General features: G+C 33.4%; 1 protein-coding gene across 1 annotated transcript in view; it reads left to right on the top strand.

The window, feature by feature from the left end:
- The window catches only part of LOC142337955 (voltage-dependent calcium channel subunit alpha-2/delta-3-like), a 202,868-nt gene that overhangs the window by 104,394 nt on the left and 71,693 nt on the right, over window positions 1–26,781 (top strand). Inside the window, exons 16-21 of the mRNA XM_075387588.1 lie at window positions 3,658–3,681; window positions 7,977–8,113; window positions 18,695–18,756; window positions 20,576–20,639; window positions 23,987–24,007; window positions 24,821–24,927. Of these exons, the coding sequence (XP_075243703.1) occupies window positions 3,658–3,681; window positions 7,977–8,113; window positions 18,695–18,756; window positions 20,576–20,639; window positions 23,987–24,007; window positions 24,821–24,927 (415 nt within the window). The remainder of the gene's footprint in view (window positions 1–3,657; window positions 3,682–7,976; window positions 8,114–18,694; window positions 18,757–20,575; window positions 20,640–23,986; window positions 24,008–24,820; window positions 24,928–26,781) is intronic.

Raw genomic sequence — 26,781 nt, forward strand, 5'->3', positions numbered from 1 at the left:
GCACAACTAGGGTATCATTGTTGTGACCCCATTTCAACCCAAGCACATCTGATGATTCCTCCTTAGATGACGCGAATACTTTTGGTTCGGTTGACTGAGGTGACCCATCAATTTAATCAGCCAGATTTGATTCATTGCTTACAACTTAGTAAGCTTGAACCCACATAGATGGAGAAGATGCACAAATTCCTTCGATCTATTGAGAGCTTTCTCAGGGGCTCCACCGAGCCTAGGTAATCGTCCATGTAATAGTGTTCCAGGATGGCTTTGGTTACTTCTGGTTGCTCACCTATGTTGTCTCGGGCCGTGCGTTGCAATGCATAGTTAGCGCAAGTGGGTGAGTCTTTAGCTCCAAAAATATGGCGCGTGTATTGATACACTACAACATTTCTTGTGGGGTCCTCCCGCCACAAAAAACGTAGTGATGGGTGATCACGGTCTTGGACACCAACCTGGAGGAACATACCCTCAATATCTGCGGACGCGGCAAATTGATGTTGACGGAACCTGAGTAGTACATGGATTAAGTTCTGGTGCAAATCGGGGCCAGTGAGCAAAGATTTTTTCAAGGAAGTACCGTGAAACTTCGGTGCACCATTTAGTACCCTACGCACTTTCCCCGGTTTGTTCGGGTTGATTACGGGTTGATGTGGTAGGTACCATCCTTTATCCGACCACTGTTTGACCATTTGAGCATCAGGGACTATAACTGCGTAACCTTTTTCTACATCTTCGCCGATGGTATTAGCGTAATTTTCCTTCAATGTTGTCTCTCATGAGCCGCTTTTCGAGAGATTTAAGCTGTACCAGTGACGAAAAGTAGTTGTTTGGGAACTGGAAGTTTGGCAGCCCACAACTTACCGACATCGTATCTTTGGCCATTATGAAAGGTTTCGAGAGAGAGAGAGAGAGAGAGAGAGAGATATATATGAAGAATGAGAGAGACAGAGAGACGGAGTCATAGAGAGAGAGCGATATATATATATATATATATATATATATATATATATATATATATATATATATATATATATATATATATATAAATATTGATTGAGACAGAGAGACGGACAGAGAGAGAGAGAGAAAAAATGTGTGTGAGAGAGAGAGAGAGAAAAAGCGAGAGATGAAGATTGAGAGCGACAGAGAGATGGACAGAGAGAGAGAGAGAGAGAGAGAGAGAGAGAGAGAGTTGATGTTTGAGAGAGACGGACAGAGAGAGAGAGAGAGAGAGAGAGAGAGAGAGAGAGAGTTTGAGAATGTGTTGTCAATTCTCCTCATCTCAAAATCTCAAAAATTTTGTTTCAAAACATTTTCAAAAAGTATGAACGACGTTTATTTAGGAACTAATAGTCGTTTTTTGTTTCTGGCGGCCCAGATATGCGCCAATTTTAAATTTAAACGTGCTTTTTTCCAAAGACAATTATCTGCTGAAAATTAGTTAATTAAAGACGCTTGTAATAGAAACGGCTATTTCGAAATTCGTTTTTCGTGACGTTAATTATCAACAGGTATCGAATGGGTACTGTGGCATTGCGTATTTTGCAAGTTTTGTTCTTGGCAGATTTTTCAATTTGTGTCACTCAGTTCGTTTTGCTCCTTCCCCCGTTACAGGACACTTGCCAATACGTAGTAAATCCTTATGTTAGAAAAATTGCATGTGCGTCTGGGGGGTCGCAAAAAAATATGTATGGACTTTAACGGAAAAGATCCTTTTTGATACATGTGGATTATTAGCATCGAGTGTAATGAGAGATCTTTTCTGTTTCGACCACCGTGTTTTTTCGCCAGCGCAATTAAATTTTATGTGGTGTTATATAGTACTTTTCTATGTAAAAGTGAGCACGTGCACTTGGTAGCGTAACAGTTCTATTCCCACTAAGTCGGGGGAGACGATTCAAAGAAGAATGAATCCCCTATGATGTTTTCTTGTCCGTATATTTATATCATGTCAAGAGCTCTTGGCGAGAGAGAGAGAGAGAGAGAGAGAGATAGAGAGAGAGAGATGGTGAGATTAAGAGTGAGGGATTGATAAAGAAAGAGAGAGAGAGAGAGAGAGAGAGAGAGAGAGAGAGAGAGAGCAAAAGAGCGAGAGAGCATGAAAGACAAGACAGTTTTTGCTGGCCTTATGTTGATCCGTGCAACGTGTTATCAATTCTCCTCAGCTCAAAATATTTAAAACGAAATGCTTCAAAAGATTATCAAGATAATTGGAATCACTTTTTCGGAAAACTTTTCACACATAAGACCTCGCAAAGTTTTTTGCAAAAACCGTGTTTGCTATATAGCGCGGGCAACTTTGAGAAAAAATGTGGAGTAGATTTAAACTAAATCTTGCAAATTTACAATATTCAAAAACCTGCTTTTTGTTTTTGTCTGCTAATCTCTTGTTAAGGCGATTGGCAGGGAGACTTGAGTATTTTATAGTGTCAAGCGAATACATCTTTAATTGTGTTAATGGGTCTTTGCCTCATTTCGACGAAAAGACAGCTGGAAATTTTTGCTCAATGGCTGTGAAAATTTGCTTCGCCTAATCTAGTTTTTGCCTAATTCCATCGCCCTTTTTACAAAATCCAAAAAAAAATAATCAAGGTTTCTTTGCTGAATTACATCTTTTAGAACTCCAAAGAAAGAATTTGGAGCAATGAATGAAGCTGCAAATATTTTTCTTAATTTTCCAGCACCGATTACAATGCCCTTGCCACTTGTTTTTCATTTTTATAGGGTTTTGCCGGTTGATGATCCATAATAAATATGATGACTTAGTTTTAAATGAACAATAGCTAAAGATTTTAATCTTTAAGTGCAAGTACTCGTAAACTATTTAATTTTTCCTAAAAAGTTATGCAAGAGTTGTTTAAGATTATTGCAGAAGATTTTATAGGAAATTTTTGCAAAATAAAACCTATATTAACATTCTTTATCTATGGTCGGAGAATGTTTCTAGAAGAAAAATCAAATCTTAAGAAATTTTTTAAGGTGAAATTTCCATCAACTATTTTGATTCAGCATTTCGCCAACGTTTCAGCTTAGAGTGCGTCAACAATAGGATTCTAGAGAAATTTTCTGCAAAATTTAGAGCATGTTGGTGGATAATGCGGAAAAATTATAGAGACGCAGTCTAAATAACCTAATAATAAGTCTACTTATGAAGGTAAATTGGTTCCTACTTTCGTTCACGTAAGGTTTGCGTTTTTCTAAATAAAATTGAAAGCTGAGAAAAGAAATGTGTCATTAAAATGCTCTTCCGTCAAATCATAAAAGTTCTGCCAACTCATATCCACGAAACGCCAAGTTTATTTGAAAACAGTAGTTTGGAAATTTTTGTCGTAATGAGTAATTGTTTTTAGCCGACAGTTTCCCAGTTCAGACAAGCAACAAAAATACATTCACTAAAAATTATTAAAGTATTTATGGAATTCTGAGCTTTGTCGCAATCAAACGGGCTATTTAATAGGTTACATGTGGCTGAAGTTCATTGATATGAAATGCTGGGAGCTTCCCAGTTTGGGTTAATTTTTCGAAAATTATGCTAGTGTTTATCTAAGCTGGATTTTATGTTGAGATTTTGTGCTGTATTAAACTTTTCTCATCAATTGAATCACAAAGCAGATTCAATTCAGCTGGTCTAATGAAGTCCGTTTTATTTCTCAGCAGAAATTGGTCCATGTTGTAGAAACGGTACTAGTACTTTCTATCTTTCTATATATCTTATCTTTATTTCAACCTGAATTTCTACCAAATCTATATTCCCAAATTTCCTATATACTGGCATATATTTACTGTTCTTCTAATTATCTGTTCCCATGATAAATTTAACAAGCATATTTTTGCACAAGTTCCCGGGTCAAGGTTTTGACGGAAAAATGGAAGAATTGTGATGAATAGCGGTGAAAAAAAATCACCGCAATGCTCCCGCATCTCTTCGCGATGATTGCGGTGAAAACCGCGGTACATTATTGTGCAAAAAATATACTGAAAAAAAAATGCGGTGATTTTTACAGGTCAATTAGTGGTGAAATTTTTATCATCAGCACTTTAACCCCATTCAGCGCTAAAAACCGCATTTCTTACATCCATTCACCGCATTCAAAACAACTCTTACAGTTTTCAGCGATTTCAACGTTGACAACTCGACCAGGGTAAAGTTGTTTATATAGCAATGCTTTGACAGTTGAAATCTGCTATTAAGTGATATCAAGAAGGTTTGCTCGTATGCGCTGGAATATATTATTGCAAACCCAGCTAACCACGTGTTTACTTAAATTTCTACCAAATTAGGAAGAGATAGAAATTTTGCAAAAATTCATATAATGATTAAAAATAATTGATGTATCCATTTTAAAATGCTTTAAACACAGACCACTTAGCAAATTAAATAATACAGCATTAGAAATTCGATGATACCTGCAATTAACGAGACTCAAAATCAACACAAATAACAAAATCAAACAAAATAACAATCTTTAATTATGGCCAAAACTCAATCTCTATCTATTTAAAAACAACTTAGAAGCAATTTTAAAATAGCATCAGGTAAAACCTTAACAAATAATTCAAATTTCGAGCTAAGCTAGAAAATACGTTTATACTTTTGGAAAATATTTAATGTCGAAGTCAAGAACACCTTTAGCTGTCAACTGAAATCAATGAAGAATTTCAATTGCTCATCCGTGGGAATCCATTGGAACCTGTCACTGTCCATAATATCATACGACTACAAAAAAATAATACATCTAAAAAGCAAAAAATCAACTAAATGTTGCTAGAAAATGGTGTCAAAAAATCGTAATCTGTTCAATGAAAACCATGTTTAAAGTCATTTGCGTGTTTTTCCCCAAAAATGATATGTGGATTTTCATTGATGTGTCATTAAAACGGTTATCGAACGGGTCTGCAAAAAACTTCAAACTTAGGAAAATATTCAAAAACCAATAAACTTACGAAAACTCTACAATCTAATGACCTTAAAAAAGGATATTACGTCCCTTTTAGCTGATACTAAGGTGAAAGTAATAACCTAAAAAGTGGCAAAGCTCACAAACTATTAAATTTTTTGAAAAGAACTTATTGAGCAGTCATGAAAACCAAAGACCTTTAAAATAAAATTATAAAATAGATTGAGTCTTAAAAGCGCATGAATCTATTTTGGCCTTCATGAGTGAGAATAATTCAAAACACTACAAAATAACTACGAATAGAGGCAAAACTCAAAGTTTCAAACAAGCAAAAAAAAACAAGTTTTACTTGCGGAAGCGAAAAAACACTAGTTTTTTCGCTAATCAAAATTTTGTTAAATGGACTTTATTTGTCGTACAATTAACCTTTAGTAATTGGGTTTGTATTTGCAATCATTTGGTTGTTTAATTAATGTCAAAAAGATAAAAAACAAAACATTCGGAATTTTTTTTTAAAAAAAAGAATGACAGCGCCCCTTTAAAATCGAAGTATTTTTTAGATTAAAAACTTGCATTATTAAACAAACATTAGTCGTGCTTTTGCTGCTCGTTGATAAAACAAAACTGATTGCAAACATTTCGCCAATAAGGTCAATATATCGAAAATAAATGACGAATGTCGAATAAATATTGAGTTAAATCGAATAAAAAATTGCTCTCAAGTGAAAGCATTATACAGGTTCTTCAACGATTCCATAGATAGCGGATTAGACCTTTGATTAATTACACACTGTCGTAAGAACTAAAAGAATAAAAATTTACGAATACACTTTGTGGGAGCCATAAAAACCATAGCTTTACTTACAAAGCATAATAGTAATTCATCGGGCCTGTATTATTCATTTCTACATTACAGCCAATTCGATGAAAGTTGGGTAATGAAGCATATTAGAAGATATTTTTATAGAAAAAAAAAGAAAAAAATCCGAATTTTCTAAACCTTAGCCAAATTTTTTGCCAAAAGAGTCTGTTCAATTAATTAGCAACACTGTTATTTTGAAGCGTAAAGCCAATAAGGCGATCTTTAGCAATTGTATCATAACTTTAATAGAATTCATCAAAATTTCAAAAGGATTCCGGAAAATATGAACAAAACGAAGGAAGTGAGGCCATCGTTGACAAAATTTTAAACCTCTCCGTAACTCCTTGGAAAAAGTAGGAATCAAAAGAAATCTTTTGAATTTGATATTATACGTTTGACAAGCTTGCTACTGATTCCATTCAAAACTCTACTATGCACATATAGATCGGCGAAAATTGACTACGCAAAAAAAACCAGTTGAGCATAGAGTTCCTCCCCCACTAATGATCTTGGTCAGAACAGTGGTCGGAACAGGGATGTGTAGGAATTAATCAAATTCGTTACACAAGATAGTTATGTCAACTGTAGACAATAGTTTTGATTATAAAATCAAATTCGAAACAGTGGTTTTATTTTTGCCTCGATTGTCGATTACGTCCGCCTTTGGTCAATTCGACCAAAATTATCAAATGCAAACCAAATGTTCGTACCTTTTGCTATTTTCACATATCCTTTACTATTCACAAACTTAACTGAAGTGATGATGATTTTTGACATTTCCAACCGCTCCTTATGACTGATCTGTTGTCCCTAAACTATAAATGGCTGAAATTAGCGCTAGTGAAACCTATAATTATAATAGTTACCTATAATAACTTCCGACAGTCACCGTAATATGCAATTGAATTCACTGAATTTTGAACCTCATCATATTGTCAATTTCTCAATTATCAATTATCCGCGAAATTCAATAATAAACAAGGCCTCCAATATAAACGAGGTTGAGGCCCCACAGGAATTAGACCAAAATGACCTCTGATTAGACAAGTTCCAGGCGCTTATGTCCAGACTTTTTCGCAGTTGACAATTTTTGCAGAGTCCAATATGCACTCGAGGATACCCAAGTTGAGGTTCAGACCAAAATGGCTTCTGATCAGACCGTCCCAGACAAAAGCTACCTCTGATCAGACCGACTCAGACTGAAGTGTCCTCTGATTAGACTAACGTGCGCTCGAAGCTCGATCTCAAAACTATCAGATTTTCAGATGGAGTTCTGATCAGAATACTGCTTTATTGTTGGCTCTTACCAGAGACAACAAATGCCAGTAAAAAAAACAAAAAAACTTGAAAGAAAATTGCTCGACTTGGTCTCTGGTCAGACTAGTGTGCGCTCGAATCGGCCTCTGATCAGACCGTCCCAGACCAAAGTGACCTCTGATCAGGTAAGTTCCAGACCATTGTCCAGACAAAAATGCGCTCGAAGCCTTTTCCAGACCATGTAATTCGAGCGCGCCGAGAACATGTGTGCGCTCGAAGATGGTTTGATCAGAGCTCAATTCGGTCTGGCCACCTCGACCTGGGTAGTCTGTCTTATCATGTATAGATCACTTTGATCTGGGACCTCGACGTGGGTAAAAATTGGGTCCTGCGTTCCGTCTGAGTAAAAATTATGAGCTGCGTTTGGTCTGGTTTAAAAATTAGAAACATAACGAATTTCATAAACTTAACGAACCTTCTGTGTACAATAAATCTTACAAAGAACATAATGTGATGCAACAAAGCTAAGAAAGAGAGAGAGAGAGAGAGAGAGAGAGAGAGAGAGAGAGAGAGAGAGAGAGAGAGAGAGAGAGAGAGAGAGAGAGAGACAAGATTTTTTAATACTTTATGTTACTCCGAAGACTTTTAATATTTTTCACTAGCGCTAATTTGTTTTTCACTATTGAATCTCTTTCCAATTATAGGATCTGTGACCCTTTGGGGGGCTTATATTCTAACGTTCGGATTAAAGTCTAGGCCGCGTATATAGCAACCATAGAAGCGCCATAATGGGGGGGGGGTAAGGCGGGAGGGAGGTATAATGGAAAAGACACCTAAAATGTGGGTCCAGACGTTCGTGAGAGTTTTATGCGGTCTATCATAGGAAATGAGAGACTAAACTCTAAATTGTACTGAATATCGGATTGTGTGAACTTTAAGAAACTTGGTTACTTTTTCAGCTGCGGAGTCGAATGGTCGATGGTCATATAGGAGGATACACTCTTGATGACGTCATCTACAGGATGTCCGCCTGGGACAGAATTGACATCAGAGATATGAACTACTATTTCACACCTCTCGAGAAAACCCCCTTCAGGTCAATTACGTCTACTTTTATTAGAAAGCCCAATTTTTTGAACAAGCGAATCATTTTTATAACCAGCAACTTATTTAAATAACTTTTTTAAGTTTACTAGTCAAAAATAAAATTTAATAATTTTTGCTACATTGCAACTCAAGGATAGAGGTGTGTTCTACATTTCTGCATGCCTTCTAATTCCTCTCGAACGAAGTTTGAAGCAATTATTGTAAAAAAATTATTATTTTTATGTCCGATAAATTTTATTAACAGACATATATCAGTCACTAACGTATTCTTCAAAATTTTTGAGAAAGTAATGCAAAAACAAATATCGTATTATCGTCTGAAGCACAACATAATGAGTAGTGAACAGTTTGGGTTTAGAAAAAAAATCAACTAAAGATGCCTTACTTTTATTGACCGAGTCAATTCGAAAAAAAATTAATAAAAAAAGACAATACATTGGACTTATCCAAAACATTTCATTCTTTTTCTCATTCAAAGCATCTACAAAAACTGAAACAAGTGGGGTTTAATCTTTTGGCAAAAAGTTTAATTGAAAATTGTCTAACCAATAGGTATAAACGAGTACGCGTCAAAGATGTTTACTAAAAAAAAGGCGTGCCCCAGGGAACTGTGCTTGGTCCATTACTTTTTAACTTATATGTTAACGACCTCAAAAACTCAATAAGTCCTAATACAAAAATTATGCAGACGAATGCGTGTTATTTTCTTCAGATGAAGGCAGCAACTTAGCTAAAGAAGATTTATCGAAAAGTGTTAACAAAGCTAATTCATACTTTAAAAATCATGAGCTAATTTTGAGCGCAGAGAAAACAGCGTATATCAAATTTAAGCAAAGCTGTAGATTTATAATCAAAGATTTCGAAACTTTAATAGTTGACAATAAAACTGTTGTTGACTATTGAAAAAAGCGAAAGCCAGTACCTTGGCACAATATTTGGCAATAAACTTCAGTTTGAATCTCAGTTCGAAAAAATTCTACAGATAATTGCTATAGGAGTTAACACCATGACGTCAATGAGGATTCAACGCCTAACTAAAACTTTAGAAATTTTTTCAATTCGATTGTGCTATCCCATTAAGATTACTCGTCTCTATTAATAATCAATGTTCCGAAAAATTAATCTCAACCTGAACGGCAATTAAACTCGTGATTGAAGAAAACTTTTTTCAGATCTAAATATAAAAGTTCAATAGATTTGAGAATCATCAAAAACGTTTTAAGTATTCAACAACGAATTGACAAACAATCAAATTTGTGTTTTTATGGCTACATCACCAATCAGACGCTAGCATTCCAAAAGCAAATTATCACAAACAAAGCCGAACAAAAAAATCTTATTCCAAGAACACAGGTCGACAAACTATCTCAACAACGTTTTTGCATACAACAGCTGGTAAATGTATTAGTCTACCTCAATCTCTGCGAATACTAAGCATCAAAGCAACAAAGGTGAAAGTTTGTTTAAAAAGATACTTTCTTGACAGTAATTTTTTAGAAATTATCGGAATCTAACCATTCAGTTTTGAAAAGCTATGGTTTCAGTGGTAAAAATTTGACACATCCCAGTAATCTTTTATTTTCGTTTTTAATTTTTAATTTGAGAGTTTGTTTGTTTTTACGTCATTTGACTAACTATGCAAGTGCTTCTATATATTATACATTTTGTCAAATTAAAGCCTCTTTTCTTCTTCTTTGTCTTCTTTTATGTACAATTCGCTTGACTGTTTTTGTAATTTTGTTCGAGAACAAATTTTTACTTCTTGATTGACTTTTGCACGCTTTTGTTTTTCCATTTTAGTGATCTAAAGTACTCTCTTTCTGAAATAAATTTTGGTGCTAATAAAAAAAAAACGATTTTGAGCTAAAAGATGGAGACTCCATTGTCGCTTACTGGTTAAAACGGACTGGAATACTGGAGTTCCTGGGTTCGGACCCCTGTGGGTTCGGCGTTTTTTTTTGCACATATAAAACAAATATTTTTAATCTAGAAACCCGTCGTTCGAGAACAATTCATCCGACATTAGTTGGTTTATGTGTCAATGCAGCGAACGTTTTTTTTTTCAGTTCACGTTTAAAATCATTAATCAAATGAGAGTGTAAAAATTATGTCTAAATGCGAAAATGACATAAATTCATTCAGTCTGATGAAGTGAAAACTATTTCAGCTCAACATGATCTCTCAGTGTGTTTATAATATGACCTTGAGCCTGTCTTCTCAGTAATGATCTTCAGATTTATACTTCACTTAAGCTGTCAATATGTCTAACCATTTGGCTCCGTGCAACTATCGAATTCAACCGCTCTTTTAACCACATTTTTATAACTAGAAGTAAGCGGGAACTAAAATTACTATAAATATCAAAAGGCTGACGGCAAAGTGCCAGAAGAATATTTTTGAGATTATTGGGAAGTTTTCCTGCATATTTTCACGCTGGCGTATCAATTTGACGAGAAAAGTAATTTTTCAGGAGGATTATTCCACTCTTGGCCTCAACACCCGCTTTGCGAGATGACGATTTAATTTTTACAAGAGGAACCGATAGAGAACAGTACGCTTGGGTTAGCGAAATATTGAACAAAAATATAATTTTACTGTAGAAAATTCAGATTTTGAAAACCAAAGCTGGCTGACTAAGATATAAACAAAAGTGGTAATCAAGCCACTGCAGGAAAAACAAACAGTTATTGGCTTAAAACTTCCCATAAAACTCAAAGTATTGAGATATTTTCTCGGGTTTGTTAAAAAAAAGAAAAGTATCTCAAATTTATTTGACTCACATATTCAGTTCAAAAACTGATTTTAAAAATCAATGCATAATGAAACGCGGGTGAATTGTATCAACACCCGTTCAAGAACAAAAAAGCCTAAATGAAGAAAGTAGACTTCTTAACACACTACCGTGTTAATAAAGATATTATGGCTGATAGCAAACATGGAAAATAGACTCTCTGGTAGATAGACAAACATGGTTGACTACAACTCCAGAAAACAATGGATGGACTAAAAGTCTCTTCCTGAGCTGTTCTATTTGAATCGAACTGCTTCTTTTTAAACAACTTTTTGTTGAGCATATTCTTTCAAAAAATACAACACATCGGAAAATTTTTTGAAATATTTGTGCGTTGCAGGTCCTGAAACGCACAAACATGCAACAAAAGCTAGAGGCTGAAAATTGGAATTTCGCTCTTTTCTGAGTATGATAATTACTCACTGATATAGCAATGATAATATCAATTTTTAAGTTATGGATATCAACTCTGTGTAACGCATATTCTAAAGTTATTGTTTTTGACACAATGGTGCAAAACAAAAAAAACTTTTTCTCATTATTGGGTGATGAAATGACATCGACTAATTTCATGATCGTTTAGCAAGCAATTGTCATAACTAAGGTGCTTTCCAGTGGTTCATAACATATAAGATCTTATAGAATCAGTCCTATTAAACCTAATAAAAAATTTTCTGTCTTATAAGATCTTATAAAATATGCAATATGTTGAATGATCCCTGAGTTTTCCAAGCTTCGGAAAGTGGTAAACTGAGTAAAATGCCATCAATCTACTCTGGATGTGCATACAGGGGCTGTTTTTGATTCAAAGCCATAAGGCTTTTTTCTTTACCCGTCACAAGTTTATTGATGTATTGCCTTGAATTTCTAACAGACGCTGTAAATGTCAAATATCCGCCCAATTTCCCCCGTCTGTCTTGTTTGCCCACAATTCATTACCGCCTTTCATCCATATTACTGCAATGGGTGTGAGCAAATTTATGGGCAAATTGGTCGAGGCGTTTGATTTTGTGAACAGAAGGAGAATTGATCAATGAAGTGAAAATGCGCCATTAGTTACCTGTCAGAAAAAAAGTCGATATTTTTGAGAAATCTGCTTACATGCTTTTCCTTTAATACAGGGTTCAAATAAAAATTGCAAATAAAAGGTCTGTAATCAGATTTTGCTTTTCATACCAGAAATCTTTAGATTTTCAAAATGAAAACTCAGAAAAAAAAATATTGATGTATATGTTAACAAACGCCCAGGCAGAGCCGAGTTGCTGAAAATCTTTGAGAGGGCATTTAAAGTCGAGTGGTAATTTTTTTCAGTCAACTCTCGCTGTGATTTCCACCTTTTTTGGATTTGATTTTGAATTGATTTTACAAACATTTACATGATTAAATTAAAGGCGTTAGCACTTCATATTTATCATTTATTGTTTGGTGAGATATACCGATGAACCTCAATACTTTTCGAGCAGCAACACGTGGAAATGACAATAAATTTGATAATAAACAAAATAGTAGCAGAACTAATCTAAAAAAATATACGATTTTAGGTAGGTTATAATTGGCATAAGTGAATCAAGCAAAGTAAATTTACAGGTCTTTCTCTTATTTAAGTTAAGTTAGTTATTTGAGTTTACCTTTATATGATAAAGAATTTTTTTTCCTAAGGCGCCACTGAGAAGAGTTTAGTAATATTTCTTAAATAAACAAATTACTGAACAAAAGGATATTCAATTGTCAAATTATTTCGATTAATTAGCAGTAAACTAACTATTACTAAGTTGTGTATATGCCAAAATCCCAATTAGTGGGTTAACCTTAGAAATTAACTAGAGAACAAACTTAAACTTTGAAATGAACTAGATATTTTAAAGAGAAACTGAATTGGATTTGACGTGAAGGAATTTGGTTTTACCAGAGAGATAAACTGATCTAAAACTTTTATGAAAATACCACCGGGGCCGATCACTCCCCACCTTAGGTAGATATATTGAGCGGAAGTTAATCGAATTTTACTGGCACGTAAACCCAATGGTTTTCTGGGGCAGGTTTCGGGCCAATCTAATCATCCACCATCGGGTTATTAACAGAGGAAGTAGCGTGATTTGAAAAAAAATATGGGCGGAATTGAGTTCGAAACTAATAAACATGCTATTCTATTGATTGTATTACGAAGAGAAAAGGGTTTACATGTTTTTTGGTTGGTTTAAAGCAGATAAAATTTAGGTGTTTTCATTTGAGGGTTATTAGTTCTTGTTATTGAAAAAGTAATTTGTCAAAAAGTTGATGTCGGATTGAGCTGAAAACAAGTACATAAACTAATATTGATGCGGGGAAACCAACTTTGAAGTCTGATTTAAGCCCAGCCTAGCGCCCATGGAATTTTTGTATGTCGGTACTGCCGGAATTAACATTTGAATTTCTCATGAAGTATTGGTGGTAGCCTTATATTTTGAGGGTTAGTGTAACTTTTCAAGGGCTTTCTAATGGGGGCTATTTTTAAAATGAGGCTTTCTAATGCGGTTTTTCTAATGGTGCAACGGGAAGTTGGTGATATGGTTTGAGCTTTGTACTTAGGTCGAATTTTAGAAGTTCAGAAATGCTTGCCTTTTCGACAGTTTATAACCGGGAAAATTTAATGAGATGCCTGAACTTTTGTGAAAGAGATTTTTTTAGTTTTCCGTTACATAAAATTGACAAAGTAACACATGGCGTTTGACATAGATTGATTACAGCTAATTAGTTTTGAGAGCAGAAATGAGGCAATTTGAGCTTTTCTAAGCAACGTGAATTGTTTATTAAGCAAACAGCAATTGATATGAAATGTTCACGTGTCACTAAACGGGGTTCGTTTGATTGCATGAGAGTCCAAAGGTCGTGTACTTAAGATAAGGTCAAAGCTGATCAATGGTTGATAGCAGCCGAATGACTGAGCATATTTTTGCAAGGATTTCTTTGCACAGTAAGAGAGGCCTCCTACAGAATGTGACAGATATCGAATGTAATATGAAATGTTTACTTAAGAGATTAAGGTTTGTTCGCTAAGGACAAGAATGTGTTGGTTGAGTATAGCTAGATGTGAGACAGGTAGAATTAAGTAAACAGGAGATTTTCACACAAGGGAGAGAGAATTGTTTTGTGGTGCGAAAGAGTTTCGTAGTGAAGCAACTTGTGAAGTTTATTCTTAGAGATACCAACAAAACTCATAGTTTAGTGAGACTAAACTTTGAAATTTGCCAATGCAAGTCCAGTTCCGATACTTTGAGGGTCATTTGGGAAGTTAATCACAACAAATATGCCATTTTTAACTTAATTATTTTTATAAATTGTCTTGATATTGTATTTTTTCTATTGAATTTCAGGTAGATTTTTTACGTCTATTATTTATCTGAGAATAATTGATACTGTGAGCCTCGCTAAAAATTAACTGTTTTGAGATAATCTAATTTTGAACAGCGTACAAGAATGGAAGAGGGAAAATAGCTGAGTAACAAAGTAGCGCTTGCTTTACCTATTAAAAACTTTTGGAATACTTTTTTTGATCGACCTTCTGGGCGACAGAGACCCTAACTGATAAACCTAGCCACAATTCAGAAAACGACAGGGTCGTTTGATTTTGTGAACTGAAGAAAAATTGATCCACGAGTTGACTTTTGTTGAAATTGCCCCATTAGTCACGTGTCAGAAAAAAAAGTTGATATCTTTGAGAAATCTGCTTACATGCTTTTAATATGATAAAGTGTTCAAATAAAATGTGTAAAAATTGTCTGTAATTAGATTTGGATTTCCATACCAGAAATTTTTATATTTTCAAAATGAAAACTCAGAAACATGATAATGATGTATATATTAACAAACGCCCGGGCAGAGTAGAATTGCTGAATATCTTTGAGAGGGCATTTAAAATTGAGTGGTAATGTTTTTCAATCAATTCTCGTTGTGATTTCCACACATCTTGGATTTGATTTTATATTCCAAACATTTACAAAAGATTGAATAAACAGCGTTAGCACTTTATATTTACAATCGGTTGTCTGTTGGAAGTTACTGATGAACCGTAATTGTATTCGAGCGGCCAAACATGGAAATGAACATAAATATGATAATAAGCAAAATTTCAGCAAATTTCATTCCAAGAAATATACAATTTTGAAAGAATTCAGTAAAAAAAGTTTTTTTATCAACCAGAAAAAGAATCAATAACGTAAAACTGTTTGTTTAATAGTGCTGCAATTGTATCTGGAATTAAATACGTTTTTACCAAAAAGTTGCAACCAATAGCTGTCTTGAATGCAAAAGAGTTTTTGAACATATAGTTCTAATTGTAATTGAATATATTACGCCACACTGCTGTTGATTAGATGTTTACACTTCTCTCTATTTTTTATAACTACAGTGGCAAGAAAACAGAGGAATGTGAAAAAATTTGTCAATTCCCAAAGAAAATTTAGTCTTTTCATGTTTTTGTCGTATTCAATGGGTACCAACGACTTATCTAATCAATAAATTATGCTGCAGTCGTTGTCGTTAATTGAATGAAATCTATTCTCTTTTTTGGTAGTAAAATTCCGTAGGTTATGGTTCCGTACTGCACTATTAAATTGAGTTCTGGATTTACAGAAAAACTTATTCTTACGTCGGTGGATGTTAAAAATACTTCAGAAGAACGAACTTTGAGCGTATGTTAGCTTTGTGCTAGACACAGATTTAATTGACTGCTTGTTTAAAAAAATGATTCTCTATTTGAAACAAGGATGCATGCTAAAGGAGACCCACAACCAACTTTTTGTATTTGGACTTCGGAAAGGCCTCAACAAGTGATCTTTCATAGCGGAGAACCCATAACAAACCAGAATGGAAACTTGTGATCATATAATTAGACCTGAAGCTCAATTTACTTTGTTTTATCCGCTACCAATGAACATAAATTCAAATCTGATACTTAAACTACTTTTTTGACCTGAGAGTAATGAAAGAATTTGAAGGTTTATTAAGACGTGGAGCAACTGAAATGAATAAATATACAAAAATTGCCCGAAAACTGGGATTCCAACAGATACGCAGTCAATTGAATCTTTTTTGTAATTTCTCTACGTTCAATTTCTTACCCACTTTGTGTTGATTTCATTTTGCATCCCTTTTTTGCAAACAAGAAAAAATGCACTCCAAAACACAAGTTTTTGAAAACCCAGCAGTTATTGATCTCCAATTTATTTTTTGTGGACTGAGTACGCAATTCTCAACGCTCGTTCCCAGAGAAAAATTTTACACTTGAATTTTTCTATTCACTTAACACTTGTTTCTCAAAAAAACAGTTTTCCATTTCTTATCAGAGCTACAATTTTTCAACTTCTATTGTATGCACTAGTCATTAATGTTTTTTTCAATGCATTTGATCGTGTATTTGCGTCCTTGTTTTATCATTTGTGGATTCATGAACTATTAATCAAATCTCTTCATAAGTTGTTTGAATAAGATCTAAGTCTCTTTTTAAACCATTTTTCAAACTCAGACTTGAAAATCCACGATTTGCAAGGTCAGTTTGTCGTTACGGCAGGTCAGCTACGAATCTCACAAATATCGTATTTGATAACGCAAAAATTTAAAAACGTTTTAATTTTAAGCGCTGACCTTAAAAAAGTTATACATTTGAAAACCGAAAGAGTCTGTCTTGATCATTGAGTGAAAAAAAACATAGCAAGGCATGTCCTGACGTACAATTCAAAGAATTTTCGTTGACTAAACAGAAAACTAGACCAAGATGGGACTATGAATGGATTGGGAAAACCATTTAGAAAAAAATACAATCTAAAAAATCGAAAAACAGTGAACATCAAAGTTAAATCGCTGCATGTGAACAAAAAACCACTAGCAAGAAAGCGAATTTTTCTTCAAACGCCGTTTGCTCACTCTACTTCAAAATTAGAGTGAAGAATTTCAAGCCGCAAAATCGCTCGCTTTTTCGCTCCACTTCCTGTTTGGGTGTGACCAAAATCACTACTCCAATTTGACTTCAAAAATCATGAAAATGTGTGAACAGATCTTTAAAAAGTAACATAGCAGGACAAGTCCTGACGTACAATTCAAAGAATAATCATTGACTAAACAAAAAAGTAGAACGAAGTAAGTCCACCAACGAGCTCTAAATTTTGCCAAAAAAATTCTCTAGGATCTCATTGTTGATGTGCACTCTTAGCTGAAACGTTGGCCAAATGCTGAATCAAAATCGTTTATGGAAAATTTACCGTAAGAAAATTCTTAAGATTTGATTGTTCTTCTAGAAACACTCTCAGACCAAAGATAAAAATGTGATTATAGGTTTTTTGTTGCAAAACTTTCCTATCAAATCTTCTAACATAATCTTAAATAGCTCTAGCAAAACTCAAGTCTCAAATACTCAAGAATTGAAGCATATACGTTTGGCACTACCTAGATGCGCACTATTGGTCTTCAACGAGTCAATTTTCATAAAAATTAAAGTTCATTAAGTGAGTTCAGAAGTCATTTTTTGAGAGAGATTAGTCACACAATTGACCTAAAAGCTGAAAACATGACGTCAAGAATGAAAAGCACTTGAAGTCAACGAAACTGAAAAAATTAACGGTCGGAAGAATTATCGATGCGGAGACGACGAATTAAAAAACATAGCAGGACAAGTCTTGACGTACAATTCAAACATTTTTCATTCACTAAACAAAAAACTAGACCTAGAACGGACTATGAGAGAATTGGAAAACCATTTCTAAAAAATCTCAAAAAACTCAGATCAAGAAAATTAAAAAAAAAACAGAACAACAATGTCAAAATGCCGCATGCGAACAAAAAACCACTAGCGAAAATCGAAATTTGTATCAAACAAAAAAGTAGGCCTAAAATGAACTATGAATGGTTTGGGTACACCAATTCAAAAAAAAATCTGATCCAAAAAATTGAAAAACAGTAAAAATCAAAGTGAAACAGCCGCATGTGAATAAAAAACCACTAGCGAGAAAGCGAATTTTTGTTCAAACACCGTTTTCTCACTCTACTTTAAAATTAGAGCGAAAAAAACTTTTACGCCGCAAAACCGCTCGCTTTTTTGCTCCACTTCCTGTTTCGGCATGACCAAAATCACTACTCCAATTTGACTTCAAAAATCATGAAAATGTGTGAACAGATTTTTTTGAAAAAATGACAGCGCCCCAATACAATTCAAATTCTTTGACTTGTAAAAACCATCATGAACATAAATGATCCTAAGAAAACTGTACAATGCTCTTAACAATTGCACTTCGCTTTGTTAGTTCTATGACCAAAGAAACTATAAAAGTTTGTTGTAAACATTTTGAGAAATTGCAAGCTCAAACGATCCCCCTACTCGCTCAAACGTTTGGTGGGTTTTATCGTGGATTTTTATATGTAGAATATTGTGATTATAGCTCTCACATGGATGCTGACAGAATTCAGCGGAATTTTGTTTTTTTCTGGGAACTAAGTAGGGTTACTTGTGAACTTCAATAATCAATAAATTATTAATTGACGTACATGCATTTTTCTACACGTTCTCTTTTTTTAGATGTAAAATTAAAAATCCGCTAAAATAGAAGATAATGATTTATTGACTTAAAATTACCTGAATTCCGCATTAGAGATAATATTAGAATGATACCGCATTAGATATAATAATAGTTAATGTCATAATACTCATCGTTTATAACACTAATACATATTTGACAAATGCAGTTTAAATAACTAGTTGGTATACGTATAATTTAACTAATTGACAATATTTGCATGTTTGTATTTCAGGTTGGCTATTGCAATTCAACGGGAGTTCGGAATGTACAACTTCTCACTACAGTCCGGAATGAGTGAGCGTTTTTTTATTTAATTCAACATTTTCATATTCAGATAATCTTAGTTTGGTTCAATCTTGGTTGAATAAAAATGATGAACTGTTAAACTTAGATCGAATGCTTAGATCAACAAAGCTTTTGGATGATAATTCTTCTTTCGTTACTTTAATTGGAAGTGAATATACTCAAAAATGTACTAAAAATATAATAGAAATTAACTTTTTTGAGAAAAAAAGGTCATACAGCACCAACCCATAAGGGACCATCTCACTCACAATTTTTTGAAACCAAAGAGTTTTATTGAACGTTTTTATAATGATAATCTTTCCGAACTCGCATAATTTTTTGTTACTCTCTGAATAATCATCTTATAGAATTAGTCTTGATCATTAATATTTCTCGAAGACGAAAATTTAAAGCTCTCCTGGTCTTTATGGCAGTTTGAAAAGATTATAAGTTTTCAGTTTAAGCAAAGCGTTCAATAAAACTATTCGCCTTCAAAAGATTGCGGATAAGATGGACCCTAATTAGTCAGTGTTGCATGAGCAAATCTGATTAATTTTTTTCAATAATTTTGAAAAGTCTCCTTATGATTTTTCTGATTGCACCAAATTTCATGATTTGTTTATAAACCTTAGGTATGCCCCAAGGTGAATCTTTTGAATTATACTTGAAAAATTAAATTGTCGCATAATCTTCAATTAAATCACGAACCTATGGATTTGTAAAAAAAATAGCTCAAATAGTTTTTCCTTAATTCCTGATTGTTGAGATATGGGAAAGAACTTTTCATTTAAAAAGAAAGAGAGAAAATAACCTGACGTTTAAATAAAATTATAAAAATTGTTGAGTCGACGAAAATTCTTAAGTCTGCTCTTGTGCTCAAAACATATGATTTAATTACAACACAAAAAGGAGGAAACAATTAGAATTTTTCACTCTTTTGATATTTCGAATTTTTGGATAAATTTCGAATTTTTTGACAAACCATACAAGGAAAAGTATAACGGGTGCAATTGAAATTCAAACAGCCAATGGACCACAACTGACGAAAGTTTTTCATCGAAAAAAAATTAGTACAATAATACTGAATTTCTAAAAAAAATTAAAACCAAAATTGAATGAGCAAAAGAGCGAAACCTAATAATCAGTCCGGAGATAGCACTTGCTCTAGTTATATCAAATTTGTCAGCTGAAATTAGTACATAAATTTTGAAAAATTTCGAATTCAAATAAAAATTATAGTCAAGCACCGCAGTTTAAGTAATTTGGCATTAAAAAGATAGTCAATAATGATATAGGATGATTTTTCAAGGATGTGATTCCATAACTTAGTGATGTGAACAAAATTCTGAAAAATACAATAAAAAACAAATATTTTTCATAAAACTAAAAATCTCTATAACACCTCAAAATAAACAGTATTCAAAAGTGGATTTCAATTTAATAATTCACGGCTAGAAACACTTCGTAATTAAAGGATTCTTCTTTAGGTTATGAAAATAGACCCCCCCGCATAGAAAAAAAAACTTAAACAAAAAAAGAAAACCAATTTAAGCTTATAGTTTCCACCTCATTTAAGTTGTGAACTACAAATAACTGCATACATACTTAAATACACACCTACAAACATACATACTTTCATACATACATACATACATACATACATACATACATACATACATACATACAAACATATATACATACATACATTTATAAATATGAATATATATATATATATATATATATATATTATAAATATAATTATATATATATATATATATATATATATATATATATATATCTTGTGAATTGTCGTAAATATTGGTTTTAGATGATAAACGAGAACAGAGAGAAGCAATGGATGAAAAACATGATAAGATTCGTCTGGACAGCTGGTTAGATAAAATCTTTGTATATTAAAGTACCGCTCACTAATTCAAACATTTTTCTATGTACGTTTCAGAGAACTAATTATATCAAGTTAGGTTTTCCCTAGCAGTTGAGAGTTGCAAGATCATTCCAAGCGTCTACTGGTTCCTAATTGTTTAGTAAATTAACCTGTTTTTTTAAATGCTCTCGAAGAGAAGCAATTATTGTAAACACGTGTGTCTTTAACGACTCAAAGAGGAGTATTGAGAGTGTATAGTTTTTTTACAAGCGAAGAGTAGTATTGATGTTTTACAGGTTTTTTAAGATCCAATAATTGGATAGTATTGAGGCTCTATCATTTTGTGACTGATGTTTCAAAACGAGATATTTAGGTGAAGCTCATCGGGCAATAATTTTCATTAAAGGTTTAAAGCTGGCTACAGCAGCCCTTTTTAAGTGCTTAGAGTGTTAGAGCTGCTGAGAGGGCCTTAATTCAAGATAACATTTTAGCAGTTTTCATTCTCAAAACGATGCAATTTTTCACGTTTTTTGTCATTTTTGTCATTGATTAGTCTTCAATTTAAGTTTGCCGATGTTGATAAGGTACTTTTGGAAAAAAATAATTAATTGCTTTTGTTGACTTTTTTTTCTGAGCCATATGGGTTGGTACTGCGATAATAAACACGAAAAAAAAATAATAATTTTAGCAATTTTTGTCAATTTCTGGGATTTTTCAGCCTCAGGAGCCTTAAAACCTCCCTTTAGTGTTTGAAAATAGTTGTCTGCAAAGTTTGTCTTGGCAGTGGAACATTTTCCAGCATTTTATTGTCACGAAATCTAGCACTTTCTTGATAAAATTTGATTTTTGAAGTTTTTTTTGACAATAATTGTCTTCTGTTCTCTTTTCTTGCCTCAGGGGCCAAATAACCTCTAGGTGTTGATAGTATGTTACTGTTTATTTGCTAGTGGTTATGAAATGGTTTTTATTAGTTTAGTATTGCGAAAGTTTGCAATGATAAAATTTGAATTTTTTTCATCAAATTGTGTGAAAATTGTTGTCATGTTCCTAGTTTATCGATCTCTGTGAGCCAATAAAATTTCCTATGGCGTGAAATTTGATTACTGGATAATCTCTGGAAACAATGAAATAGTTTTGAAGAAAATGATATCACAAATTTTGTCAACATTTCATTAAAATTTGCAATTGTTTTGATATTTTTTGTAATTTATCGATTTTCACGTGCCCATCAAATTTTTCACAGATGTTTTTACATATTATCCACGCCTTTGTTCTCTGGGGGCCAATAAATGTTTTTTAGGTCTTTTAGATGTGTTACTGGATAGATTTCAGAGACAACGGGGATTTGAACATTTTAACATTGCGAAATTAAGAATTTTTAAGTTTTGCTATTTTAAATTTTTTTTAAGTATTTGTCATATTCCTCGATTTTTTCTACCCTTATTTGCCAGTAAAATTCTTTCAAGGTCTGTGCAGGAGTTTTGAGGTATACTTGTTTGAAGCCCCCCTAGTAATTTTTTTAGTACCATCCCACCCCCTTCTTAAGCAGGTTGCAATTGATTAGAGCTCCCGCTAGAGCAATTTTTCACACGTTAGTCGTTATGTTTAAATTGGTTTACATCTTTGTGTCCTAACTCATTGTAAAAGCGGACTGTTCTGACTTATTCGTTTTCCTTGATTTGTAAGTGACAGGCACTTATTTTGATTGTACGCCGCCTTTACAAGTACCAATGAACGCTTGTAGTTTTCATGTAGAAGCTGAAAAAAGTGTCCACTATATTATGAGTGAAACTTTTTTTCAATCGTTACCTAAGATTTTTGGATAAATTTGTTTTTCTTGCTAATGAAACCCTTTTATTACCGAAATTTGACGTCATCAGTTTAGCAACAGCGCAAAACAGACTGAAAAAATTTCAAGAACTTTTCGGTCTTGCCATATCTTGGCATGGACAGATAGTAGCTCCGCCAATCTCACGAAACAACATGTTGATGTTATGCTAACTTTGACCTTCTGAAGAGAAATAAGGCCACCATTTTAGAACGAGCAATGCTTATATATATCTAGAAGGCATTTTGAAATTTCTTTCGCCCAGAAAAATCCACCCCTAAAAACGCAAATTTTCTTGATTGAAAAACTTCTTTTTCTTCAACATTTAGGGAGAAAGAAGATAAAAATTGCAATACTTTTTTTGGTAGTTTGTTTTTTTTTGTTGCCGTCGGAAAGTAGGTTGAAACATTTTGGTTGAAAATTCAAATTTTTAGGTTGAAAATTCAAATTTGCATCAAAATATTTTTACACACACTTTTCACAAAGCATGTATTTGGGACTAGCGTCAAATCGTGGGACTCGTTGTTATATTATCCGAAATAAAGTTCTGTCAGTTTTCTTTAACTTTTTTGCAAAAAGCAACTTTTTTTGTTATATAAATTTTCTCTTTTTGTTTATTTGACCTGTAAGGGGTAACTTTTAAAATTCTGTCAAGTCTAATGGTTGTCTTGTAAGGTCTTGGTCAGCGTTTTAAGTTGTTTCGGAAAATTTTGAAAGGACCATTTGGCCGCCGAACTCACATTTTGTTGGTTTGTGAACAACAGTGACATCAGTTTCAATTAGAATAAAATTTTTTCCGAATTTCTTCAGTGCTGCTTGATCAAGTTTAGAATTCAATTTATCGCAAAAGTCAATTTTATCAATAAGTGTTAATTTGTACTAGTTTTTTAAAATTCGTAATTAGTAGTGAGAGTGCCTTTTATGCGATTATTTTCTGTTTATGTTCCCAGTGAACCAAAACCTAATGCACCTTGATAAAAAACATGCTAAAAAATGGTAAATCTGGCCAAAATTGTGACTTGCCATGAAAAGATCAAGATTTGTACGAATTTGCAAGATCTTTTCATGAGTACCATGAAACAGGATCTCGGCAAGATAGCCAAAAGCGATTAACCATGACATGGCAGACACGTATTAAATTGTCAAAATTAAAAGTGTCTTTAAACAAGATTAAGCACGAACTATCGCGATTTATCAAGACTTGTCCGAACATTCAGCTCGATCAAATAAGATGCAAGAGATGTCAAGATCATGCATGTCTTATCAAGGTGTATCAAGTTTGGTTTCACTGGGCTTTCTTTCATTTCAGTCTAATAGACTCGCTGTTAAGAGCAATGATGGAAAACTGTGACCAAATCGAGTATTTTTACGAAATTTTCTCGAAAAATGTACGTTTTGAACCGCAATGTCGATGTACACTGTTGTAAAATTTGGTCGGAATGTCGTAAGTTGTTACAATATAACTGTTTGTAGTTGTCTTGGATTATAACTTGGATTTAACCTAACCCAATTCTTAATAATTTCAGCAATACTCTCTCAGTTTGTGCGTAAGTGTACCAAACCAAAGATATTCTACCCTATCAACTTATTCTACCCAAAATTAATATCGAGTTTAACAGTATTACGCAATTTCTTGATGGAAGATATTCTCTATTTATTATCTTTTATATGTTAGAAAATGCGTCGCAAAAACTGGAGAAACAGCTTCGAAACTTTTATTTTGAACTTACATGTCACTAAGCGAATTTGAAATCATTTGACATTGATCGCTTCAAATTCTTGATCGCTGCACTAAATTAATGACCTTCATTTAACAGAAATATCACCCGGCCTAATTCGGGTCAACTAGTTAATATAACCTTACATAAAAGATAATACATCACAACTTTTGCACAGAAATCACAGTAATTAAAACATGGCAGGCTGCTATTAACTAATTTTATAATTAACTTCGTATATAACTACTTTATAAACTAGAATCACTAAATTAGAAAGATTGGCTATTGTACTCACGAATTGACTTCCCCTTATATAGAAAAGAAAAGTAGTCACACAGTAAGCTCAGTTTTAGGAAAATTTGATTATATATTTCGAACAAAAAATTGTTTTGACCGCACATTTTACATACTAAATTTCAAAGTTGAGTTCCCGGTCATGAAAAAAGTATCTCAAAGTGATGAAATTTTATGTTCTGATTGTTACAGGTACGAACTTAATTTTTAAAAAGTCTGAAACTGATATTTGTTTTTTATGCTTTTGAAAGTTTTCGGTTAATTTTGTTAAAAACTGATTCCATGCAGCTAAGCTCTGCTCCTATTGGCTGGTTGGATTTTGGATTCTGATTGACTGGTGCGTTTCAGGGTGTATTGCATGATGAACGAAAGTACGAGCAAGCATTTGGAGCAGATCGAAGCAGTTGCAAACGAGATCGAGAACTCTCGAAAGAATGAACAATTGCACGTTGTTTGTAAGTGCGAACTAAGCTGGGAGTTTACAACGGTTAAAAAACCTTTGCACTTCTCAGCGCTAATTTAGTGCAAAAAGATCTCAAAAGAGCCCCCCCCCCCCCCTTGGGTGCATCTTACTTGCAGCCCGCAAGCGACACGTGCAATATTTTTACATAATATTTTACTATGTAATGATATCTGCTCTGAACGGGTTCATAAAATAATGGAGTATCGGTAAGGGTGGAGGGGGGATTCTGCGTGTTATATCTTACACGACAGAAAATTCATGTAGGCGGAAATTTTATATTGTCAGGTGTGATAGGACAGCTTATAAGATAAACATCATCTAACTGGAGTTTTCATAGTAAGCCAGGAAGCCAATATACCAAGATAAGTAGCTCTCCTTCAACCAGAACATTTATTCTTAAGATCTGATATGAGATGTCTGCTTTTAAACTACAGGTTAATGTGGCTAAATAATATATGTCAGATGCTTGGAAAAAGCAACATTCAAAATTAGCGAAAAAATGCAACAAACACTCTCATTACAGCAGTTTTTGTACATTTCAAACATTTTCTATAGCATTAATCAGTGCTCAGGACCTGTATCTTTAATCTGGTAGCGCTTTTTGCTTATTTCATAAACAACAAGGAGGCTCGGTAATGCGTACGCACATAATGTTCCGACCCCGCTCATTCACATTCTTAACTTAATTGGCTTAATTTAACCTATACTTCATTAGAGATATGGGACTTGTCCTCAAAAACTGGCTACTATGTCAACAAAAAAGAGCAAAAAGGATCAATCATTATCAAGTATATGTCGTACAACAACAAAACGAAAGAAAAAAAAATACATGGGTAAAAACAAAAGCAAAATCCACTAAATTTTGTGAGAGAACTGTGTCTCTGCCCTAAAGCATAAACTACTCAACAAAACTTTTAATATATTCAGATGCGCCATTTTTCAACGTTTCGCATTTTCCCAAATATGATTTCCATCAACTGGGCTTGTAAATGATGTGTTAATTTGACAAAGAAACAAAATGAACTTAAAAATGTGCAATTATGCTGAAAATTAAAAAGAATGTGAGAACTCATAGTCTCAAAACCCCGAAACCATTAGTTAAACTTAAAACGGTTAGAGACATTAGTAATACCTCACAGGAAATGGGTTTCCGCTTGTTTTTACTGAGAATACGCCAGAAGTTGAGAGAAATAAGATAATATAGTAGAAAAGTTCAAAAGTTCACTGACATTTTCTCAAAACAAATCAATTCAAAGTCATATGAGACATTAGATAACAACTAATGTCTCATATGACTTTATTTAGGTTCAATTAAACCACCTAAAAAGCAAATTGTATCTTTGATTGGGGAGACAAGTCATTTTACTACAAAAAGTGTAACAAATGAAAGCAAAAACGAACGAAGTCCCTAAAGTTTTACGACAACAATTGGTGAAAGCCAAAAAATCAATGAGATTAACTTTGAAACCATAATACGTGGTCATTATGTCTCATTTTTTGCAAATAATATCTATCAATAACTGAGCCCTGATTTAAAATTCTTGTCAGTAATTTACATAATAAACTATAAATGCGGAAATATTTTTTAAAAAAGAACGCGTCCAATCAAAATCTAAAAATTTGTTACCTTAAGGATCCACGGTGATATCAAGATCAGCCTCGATATTGCTGCTCGGCTTGGAAAACACTCAATTGTTCAAATTTTTTAGAAACAGATCAATTTTTAATCAAAATTTTTCAGTATATCAAAAATAAATAAAGCATTTTGTATAACTTTTAAGTTTAAATTCGCGAAAAACTGGCAGAGCTATAATTCCAGAAGACTATAAAAACCAGCGGATGTACA

The sequence above is a fragment of the Convolutriloba macropyga genome, chromosome 4 (genome assembly GCF_964194025.1).
Source record: "Convolutriloba macropyga chromosome 4, txConMacr16.3, whole genome shotgun sequence".
In the NCBI taxonomy this organism is placed as follows: Eukaryota; Metazoa; Xenacoelomorpha; order Acoela; family Convolutidae; genus Convolutriloba; species Convolutriloba macropyga.